The sequence below is a fragment of the Temnothorax curvispinosus genome, unplaced genomic scaffold (genome assembly GCF_003070985.1).
Source record: "Temnothorax curvispinosus isolate PA1 unplaced genomic scaffold, ASM307098v1 QBEX01009074.1, whole genome shotgun sequence".
NCBI lineage: Eukaryota > Metazoa > Arthropoda > Insecta > Hymenoptera > Formicidae > Temnothorax > Temnothorax curvispinosus.
In genome coordinates this window covers 104212-113786 of record NW_020218854.1, presented here as the reverse complement: position 1 = coordinate 113786, position 9575 = coordinate 104212, and the positions used below count along the sequence as shown (strand labels likewise).

At 35.7% G+C, this 9575-nt stretch overlaps 3 protein-coding genes and 1 non-coding gene across 4 annotated transcripts; 2 read left to right on the top strand and 2 right to left on the bottom strand.

The window, feature by feature from the left end:
• Positions 1 to 63: 63 nt before the first annotated feature.
• Positions 64 to 818, top strand: LOC112458651 (cleavage and polyadenylation specificity factor subunit 4; the record flags this gene model as incomplete). Its single annotated transcript, XM_025022389.1, has 2 exons — positions 64 to 253; positions 348 to 818. Coding segments are annotated over 2 exons (557 nt in total), but the record flags the coding sequence as incomplete, so codon positions are not given.
• On the bottom strand, positions 712 to 4013 carry LOC112458653 (drebrin-like protein B). The gene is made up of 5 exons (XM_025022390.1): positions 3821 to 4013; positions 3118 to 3286; positions 2724 to 2956; positions 2457 to 2634; positions 712 to 2333 (listed from the first exon to the last, which is right to left on the bottom strand). Exons 1-5 carry the CDS (start codon positions 3901 to 3903, stop codon positions 1575 to 1577), a joined length of 1422 nt encoding a protein of 473 aa, XP_024878158.1. The 5' UTR covers positions 3904 to 4013; the 3' UTR covers positions 712 to 1574.
• Positions 4014 to 6103: 2090 nt separating this feature from the next.
• LOC112458661 lies at positions 6104 to 6204 on the top strand. Its single transcript, XR_003041228.1, has one exon. It is a non-coding gene; the product is annotated as a U6 spliceosomal RNA (small nuclear RNA).
• Positions 6205 to 6260: 56 nt separating this feature from the next.
• Positions 6261 to 9090, bottom strand: LOC112458657 (riboflavin kinase). Its single transcript, XM_025022405.1, has 4 exons — positions 8681 to 9090; positions 7167 to 7315; positions 6848 to 6950; positions 6261 to 6730 (listed from the first exon to the last, which is right to left on the bottom strand). The coding sequence occupies exons 1-4, from the start codon at positions 8898 to 8900 to the stop codon at positions 6612 to 6614; spliced, it is 591 nt and encodes a 196-aa protein (XP_024878173.1). The 5' UTR covers positions 8901 to 9090; the 3' UTR covers positions 6261 to 6611.
• Between the last annotated feature and the right edge of the window lie 485 nt (positions 9091 to 9575).

Below are 9575 nucleotides of genomic sequence, written 5' to 3'. Positions count from 1 at the left end.
ACATTCTAGGTATTTAAACTGTGTAACACACTAGTTATACTTAAACAAAATCATTTATTATAGATGCATGTCACAACAAGGAATGTCCATTTTTACACATTGATCCTGAAACTAAAGTCAGAGATTGTCCATGGTACGATCGTGGTTTCTGCAGACACGGTCCTTTGTGTCGGCATCGGCATGTTAGACGCGTCCTGTGTATGGCTTACTTAGCCGGCTTTTGTCCAGAGGGGCCAAATTGCAAATTCATGCAGTAAGTTATATATACGTGTACAAAAAAAAACGCAAGTCCATAATATAGAAATATATTTCGACTATCAGCATCTTGAAATTTAATCTGTGTTTAGTCCAAGATTCGAATTACCGGCGGTGCAGGACATGCAACCAAAGGAGGGCAAGAAAGTGATGATCACTTGTCACTTTTGTGGGGAAGGAGGTCATAAAGCAATCTATTGCAACAAAATGCCGCCCGATGTGCGAGAAGCTCAAGTCAGACAGGAGCTTGATAACAATTCTCACACGTCGCATCACCATATGAATATGCACAATGGACCACCGCCGCCGCGAGGGCCGCAAAAGCCACTCGAAGAAGTGACGTGTTACAAGTGTGGGCAGAAAGGTCATTATGCCAATAAATGTCCAAAGGGTCACTTAGCATTTTTAAGTCATGCAGGTAGTGGAGGTGGTGCACAGAATCAGAATTATCGGAGATGACTTTTTTCGTTTTATTTGTGTAACATGAATATTGTGATGCTACTTTATCTCATTATTATCTATAAAAATTTCTATCATACAATAAAATAATTTATCATACCTAACATATGTGTCAACTGCCGCTCTTACGGTGTTTCAACGATAACTGAAAGCATTTTCATGCTTTTTTTGGACATAACATCAACATTTAAAAAGTAATATAAAAATTAAGAAGCAGCTCGCACTTAAGCGGGTTCTTTAATACTAAGTTTTTCGTTATTAAACTGTAACAAATTAAAAGTATTTAATCTAAAAATGATTCTAACTTAAATAAGTAGCTGTTACAGTTTTGCAGTAACACAGTTCCGTTCATACATGTTACAAGATGCATTTTCGTTATTGCTATATCAGCATCTGATACAGGGTGTTATAAAAAGATATATATTTATATAATATGGGTTAATTGGATAAAACCTGTATGACCTGCTGGGAAGACATACATTTTACCGGTTATGATTACCATTTCAATCGTCTCTCTTCTGAGATTTTTACCAATTGAACTGTTACATTAACTGTAAACTCACTCCTTGTATAAATGCTTTAAGATTGAACAATGACGTGGAAGGCGCAAAATGTTACGAAGACGTGCGTTTCAACTGTTACATGCTAAGCACACGTTTCCATTACAAAAGGTTTTTTCTAGTCATTCAGAATTATATTATCACGTAGTTCAATTTTACTTATAGCTTAAAATGTAATAGCATTTATCAGGAATAGGATTACGCTGATACCGATGTCTCACATGCAAGTGGTTCTATGTGGATAATTTATGAAGAAAATGAAAAATTATATCCGATAAATTCATCTGGAAACATGTCTTATCATGTTGTGTTGTACTCGATAACTTCAACGTAATTAGCAGGGAAAAGTCCGTAAGTTCCGTCAGGTCCGAGACCTTGCCACCAGCCTTCGTCGATCGCGTCTATATGTGTGATTATATCGCCAGGATCAAATGTGATTTCTGTGTCATCGGCGGCTTGATAATCATATAAAGCTCTAGCCTTCATCCCCTCGTTATTCGGATCGAAATATAAGTACGGGCCATCTAATTGGTTGTACAATTCATTTTCAGCGACCTGCTCTTTATTCTCTGCCGTCTGTTCAGCTTTCGGTTGCGGATTCGTGGTCGTTTTCAATTCTTGATTGGTATTTTGAGACTGAGGTACTGCGGGCGAAGAAATCGTCGCTGTTTCCGCACTTATAGACTTTTTCGCTTCAGTTAGTGCTTCCTCGCGGGACTTTACATCGGGTTGATCTTTTATCTGAGTCTCTTCCAACGCTTTTCTCATAGACTCTACGTGATTGTTCTTAGGTAAAAATTGTTGCGCCGAACTCGTCTTCATCTGACCGGCCGCCGAATTCTGTTCGAATATCGCTCGAGCGTTTATTGTTCTTTGAGCAATCAATTGTTGCGTTTCTTTGCTCCTTTGTCTCCGCAGTTCTTCGCTTCGTGATTTATGATCATCTTCGGCATCATTGCTGTAATTTTGAGCAGCTTTCTGATTGCGTAAGTTGTTTGTATCCTCGACACGCTGCTCGGCCAGTTTTTGACGAGCGATTGAATTTTCCTTAGCAGTTACCTGAAACAATATTTTACGTTAACAGTGCACATATATATAATATCTAATATATGTAAAATACAATATATGTGTATATATATGTGTATATATATATATAATCAAATATACAGAATTGGAACATACTTTTTGTTCCCTCAGTTGCGTTTCCTTTTCCTCCCGAGCCCTAATTTCTCGTTCTAATTTCTGTCGCTCCTGTTCACAGCGCAACCGCTCTTGTTCCAATCTTTTTTTCTCCTCCATTTCTTCCTTTTCCCAAAACTGATCTCTTTCCGATGCATTGATCTCTTGTTCTGGGATTACTCTGCAAAATACCGATTAGGTAAGAATTGCATTGTGAACAGTAATAATACATTTCAAGACGTAACAAAACAAGATAGAGATGTTAGAAACCTGCGATACGTTGTTCCAACAGGACCTGTATTTCCTTCATTTTCACTACGAGGTTCATTAAACTTATATGCGGAGGCTGTTGCTCGCGCAAGCTTTTCCATAATCACATCTACCTCAACATCATCTTCAGAACGCGCAGTAATTGTTATATGTGCTCCCTTCAACAATTTTTCTATATCTCTAATGTGATTAGCGCACGTTCCTTTCCTAACGATTGGAGCACCTTCTCCTTGCTGTAAGCCAATATTTTGTCAAGTAAAAGCCTACAGACTAAATTATTATAATATTTATAAAAGTTTTGTTCATGTTCTCTTCATTTCTTAAAAATGTAAAATATGTTATCTTATTGAGTAAATCGTATCCCATTTCATGCATTAATTTTCTTCATACTTACCCAATTAATGAGCAGACATTTTGGTAGACTTGTTTTAGTATCGATAACTTTGCAAAATGCGTACATGATGTGGCTACTACTTAATCGATCAATCATCTCTTCCAACCCGCCATCTCCCGTTCCGACTACCTTTAAATTATTAGTCGACCCTTCGTAGCCAAACACAGCCCTGCCAAGAACAGAAAAATATTTAGACTCTCAATTATGAAGTACAGTCAACTGGGTCAAAATTATGATCGAGTCTTACGCTAACTAATAAACCATAGCTATATAAAATCATCCGTCATATGCACGTTTTAAACAATCACGTAATCTCTTATTACATTGATCTATTTATCATTTTCTATTCTATTAAAAGGAGTTAAACGTGTTCGATATCCGTATCTCATCCAGATGGAAAGGATAACTTGTCTAACAGCTTACTACATATTCTTTCCACTCGTTAACAATTATCTAGAGCGAATAAAAAATCAAGACGGATTGGGTGAGCAACCAAAGTGTTTTGTCGTGCGTCCCAATATTTACAGCGCAGATCGTGTGCATATCGCTTCGACTCGAGATTGTGAGCTCGACACCGGCGAAAGATAACCGGCTAACTTGACGGGATCGCACGCGCACGCATAGTACACGTTAAAGTGTGCCAAAACGCGAGTCGGTGCCGGATCGCGAGGAAAAGCAATGGGGGACTTAGGTGTACGCCTACCAGTTAGTAGACAATTTATCGTCGACCACGCTGTGCCAAGCTGCCACCAGGGCATCTTTGTTTTTCGTCAGATCAATTGACATGTCTCTTGCTAAATCATCAAGTTCATAACAGGTTCCGGGGCGGATTCAGGTGGATTCGATAACGGGAGGAACCGCACGGATTATATCGCTGAATAGATGGCGAACTCCCACGGTCCGCTTTGGAGTAGCGCTTTAAACGCTCCCTAGGCAGACAAACTGATATTTATATATCGAGTAATAAAAGGTGCCGTGAATCAAGGGCCTCTCTGCAAGAGGGATGTAAGTCGACTTACATCCCTATTGTTTTTTTTTTATTGCGAAAGGAAGATAAGTAAACTTGCAACCTTTATAGGTTTGATGGACAATGAAAAGCGCATTCAAAAAGCCCGCCAAAAGCGTTTTCCAAATTTTTTTTAATAATTTGGTGGGGAGTTTATCCTACATTTTACTCCTGCACTGTAAACTACAATATATATTAAACAAAATGTTTTTTTCTTATATTTTTAGCGATATGTTAAATATTTTTATTTATTACAAGTTCATGAAAGCTTCGGAAAAAACCAACGAATTTTTATAGCATCATTTTGCTTCCTCATAGAGAAAGCTTTGTTTTCGTTAAAAAAAAAATTTTTTTATTTTTTTGAATGTGTTCAGAATGTTCTAAAACGTCGATAAATTGCAATTTTAAAAAATGTCTGTATGTATGTATGTGTGTATGTATATGTGTGTATGTGTGTATGTATGTGCCTTTACCGAAATTTCTATATAACTCCAGAACTAATCAACCAAATCTTAACGAATTATATATGAAATAGGGGTAGAAAAAACTGAAGAATATAATAGAATTAATAAAAATTTCTAATAATCAAGGGGTTCTTTTTAAATAAAATTTTGAATTTTTATAGAAATGTTCGTTTATGCTTTAACTTCCGCAAATTTGGAGATATCGATCTATTTCTAATTTTATTATATTTTTCAGCGAAAATCATATTTTTCAGTCTTTTTTACCCCTATTTCATATACAATTTTTTAAGATTTAGTTGATTAGACCCAGCTTTATACGCGATCATTGGTCGAAATCTAGTAAATCTGTTCACTTTTGTAATTTTCACTTCGTTTCAAGAACCGTAATCGACCCCCAGCAGATCGTGGTCGAAACATCGTGAGTCAAATAAATATGAATTGGCCAGTTGGGTCACTTAATCTCGAATTTATTAGAAACAAAAAATGTTTTTAACGTTTTGAAAAAATTGAAAAATTTAATTTATAAAAATGGTGCTCTATTCCATTCACAAGAGACATTCTAGCTTAAAAGAATACACACGAATAAGGTATAAAAAATAATTATACTAAAAATTATATTTCTTATTGAAACGCATAATATATCATTTTCGTTTCTTACTGCCACAAGACAAATTTCTCGTTCGATCCGATCCAAGATCGATTTCATCAGCCACGGCCGTTTTCGCTTTGCACCTGTGAGCACTTGAATGCAGACACGATGACCCGCGTCTATGTTTTATTTTAGTAATTCGACAATTACTGTTAAAAAGTCGTTTTTCTCAAAATGGGGTTTTTTAACTTACATTTCTTTTGTATAGAAGCCTTCATAGAATTATGAAACAAATATGAAATGTCATCAGTCAATCTCCAGAATTATAGTCAGTCTTTTGCTGAAGGATTTAAATATTGAAATTTATTATGATTGCATTCTTGCATGAAAAAGTTTATAAAATAGTTGCAAGTATAGCAACTCGTATTATAAGAATAAGAAAAATATAAAAAAAAAGAATGAAATCATTTAGATTAATTTGGATCAATAGTCATCGCATTCGTCGATCGTATCTGAAAATGGAGGAACTGGTGGAGACATATATTTACATATGCTTTTTACATTTATATTTTCGTATCAAAACTTTTTCAATATCATATAATCTGTTTATAGAATTGTAAAACAATTTTGTATTTTTGTGTAAATATATAGTATTTTCTGATTTTCTTATGTATTATATATAATTAAGAATGTAATTTTATGAATATAATTATGAAACAATTATCTATGCTGTTTCCAAATTTATTATCTTAATGAAATATAGGTTTTCAAAATAGCTTACCATTGTCACTCACACAACGTTCAATTTTCTAATCATCCTCTTACAAAACCAAAGCACACATGAGATGATGGCAGAGATTGAAACTAGGAGTCAACTATGAGTCAATCGCTCTTACACGGAGCCACCCCATATTGTTTTACAAGACAGTATATATGCATACAAAAAAATTCGGACGATAAAGAAAATTAGCATAGCCCTTGCGTAAGAATGACACGAAAAATGGTAAAGGGTACCGTTCTACATTTTTTTTCTGGGATGACGTGGTGCTGTGTGAAAGCGGTAACTCGTACCTTTGGTAGGGTCTCAGGTTAGATCCCAAAGGATTTATCTTATATCAAGGTTTATCTTACATTTTATCTTATATCCTGAAGTAGTTTTCGAAGTCACAATCGGCGCAAAGGATATTTCTACATTTGTGTACAAGAATAATGAGTCTTATGAGGAATGTATTTCTAGAAGCACGTGGAGACTTTTGTTACATTATTTGTTACATATTTTTCTAAATTTATTATTAATCTTAATTTTATTTCTCCCAACACTGTAACAATACTTACATATTTAGAAAAGGTATTTTAATAAATATGTGCACTGGAACTAAAGTAATAAAAATATTTCTTTTATAATTTTGTCAGATAAAAATTTACATTTTTCTTATTAGTGATTTGCTTTATTAATCATTAAAAAGTCGTCATTCTTTAGCTTATTTACAACAGGTTCTTCTAATTGATGTTCTGCGATTGCAATATCATTCTTGATCTCTGTGATGAGTTCATCTGCAAAAATAAGTAACACAAAATCGTTCTTTAGTGATAACAATCTTGAAATAAGATATTTTAAATTTTAAATTACTTTGAAAGAATAGTAATTTATTTACACATATTTTATGTTACCTAAGGAAGAAAAATCTCTTTCTGGTCTTATGTATCCGGCAATAATAACCCTGAGCTTTTCACCGTAGAAATCATCTTGGAATTTATGTAGCAGATGAACTTCCTGCAAAATAAATATAATTTTTTCACTTTGTTACTTAAACACAGTAAAATTTACTTAACAAAGAGTTTTCTAGAGCTAATAAAATATTTTATAACGGTTTAAATAGTGATATATATCTACTGTATACAGCTATAATATAATTTAGGATAATTGAGCTATGTTAAATTGAATTAGCAGAAAATTCAGTCTTTTATATTTTGAAATTATGTTTCGTACCATTGACTTTTTTTCATTCTTATAATACGGGTTCCATCCTATGCTTGCGACCATTTTATAAATTTCTCCATGTAAGGACGCCCAACCATAATAAATTCCAGTATTCAAATCCTCCGGCAAAGCACTGACCACGGATTCCGGGAGATTAGCTAATATTTGCAAAAGAAAAGAGAAACGTGTAAATTTTCTGCAAATTTTTTTCCATATTGACATTCCATTCGATATCGATCCCAAACACAGATTTTGATTGCGTCAATATCAAAAAAGAAAATAAAATCTCATTGACAGTCAAATGTGGCGTCATAATAAACACGGAGTATTTTTGCATTTTTTACCTTTAAAAGAAAAGATTAAAATTATATATATGTATAAAACTGCAGATTGCCAACAAATTAAATGCAAATTATATAATTGCATGATATATAATACATTCTTGAATCATAATTGAAAAATAAATGATGAAAAATGCTGTAACGAGAGAGAATTTAAGATTCGAAGGATGCCACATTTGAAAAATTTCCTACTCATGCGGCGTTTTAAAACGAGGTACGAGAGCGCAACTTTTATCTTACGATGACGTCAACTCGGATTAACTTAATCCAGTGACTAATCCAACCGGCGGAATTTAATGTGTTTACAATCTTTAATAATTTAAAAACTTTCCGAATCTTTTCCCGAAACGCCTTCATTTAAAGGGAAATATCTATCTTAATTAAAACTCATTTTCTCGCATATTTCGATTTTCATTCAACTCGTATTTTTCCTTGGGGGAAATGCAACAAAACCCCTTGTCGTAATCGCGCCAATTGTTACCATCTAGTATTAGGACACGTCGCGCTATTGATTATTATTTAACAAAGTTCCGCCTCCTCAAGAAGTGAAAAGATAGTCTCGAGCTTTAAAAACGGGCTTTTAGTTCTTGTCTGTCGCGGCGAACGCGCCTCAACTCAATACTTGAGCATCGATCGTTTCTCGCCAGATCTGTGTATGTCAGTCGTTTCAATAAAGTTTCATCGCGAGGGACAGAGAGTTTCTCCATTTATTTTATTCCTTAAAATCTCACGTCGCGTCTCGCACGTGACAGCACCACGGCGATCTCGAGGGCGAGAGAAAGAGAAGGGGCACGATCAAGTGCGGGAAGCGCATTTGAAACAAAAAGATTTATCATTTCGTAACTGCCGGTAAAAAAAGCTTGAAGAAAAAAGCAAAAAAGGATCCTAACCTCTAGCGAGGCGTGCTTCGAACGGTACGCGCATATGACGCAGGTTTCAATCGTGACCTAAATAACGGAAAAGAATTAAAAAAAAGAAAAAAAAAACGCTTGCTCGCCGCTTTTCAACAATAGAGAGAAACTGTCTCGTCGAACGTTACTGTCGATATTGATACGTCACAATGGTCACAATCGATACTCGGCGTTTCAGCTGTTCCGTGGGGTTATAGACCGCTGGTTCGAACGTGCCACGGCGGCTGTTCGATCCGCGGGAATGGATTGTTCGCAGGACGAAGGATAGTACCTGTCGGGATGCCGAGCGCCTTCGAGCCCCTGCCGAAGCCCTTGACGATGACTCCGGACACGAAGCACGGCAAGATCTTGCTGCCCATGATCGACGACTCGTCTGTCGTCGTCCACGCGTCGTCATTCCACGCGCAGACCCGCGCTACTCCGTTAGGGACAAGCCGAGGAAAGCGGCCACGCGATAAACGCCAACGACAATTAATAACATGACGTGGCATGTGTCAAGAGTATGTCCTCGCTGATAGGATATGTCAGCGCCTATGTCAGCGCAACGTCGAACCCGATATATCGTCAATATCGCATATCGCTGCGATCGCCGCCGTGCCGGTGTCAACAACGATGTCAATAAATTTCGTTCCGTCTTATTCGGACGTGAATAACAATTAAATCTCTTTCTCCTCGGGGGAAAAACGTGACGAGATCGTCTTATGTATCTTCCTGATGTTTCGCAATTTGACCTCGCGATATCTCAACTTTCCATATAGCGCTTCGCAAATGAGAATCTATATATAAATTTGAATATCTGTAACCCTTTGACTGGCCCAAATTTTGAATGTTTACTTTCTAGACCACTGCGGAAAACCTAGACACCTCACCTCCTGTCCTAATTTCATCCTCTAAACACTTTTTAACAATTTAAGTTTAGTGCATTTATTATATAAATAAGGATATTAATTAATTTCAATATGTTATTGTTTCATTTTTACATTTCTACAAATGCTAACATTCCAGATATAAGAAGCCCGGGCAACGCCGGGTAGTTTGGGCTAATTAAATAATAAAAATTAAAATTTTTAGTATTCAAACGTAGTCTAATATTTTATATTAGAAGCGCACTCATTGGAGGCGGATTATTTGTATATTTGATCATTGAAATATTTCAATCGCATCTT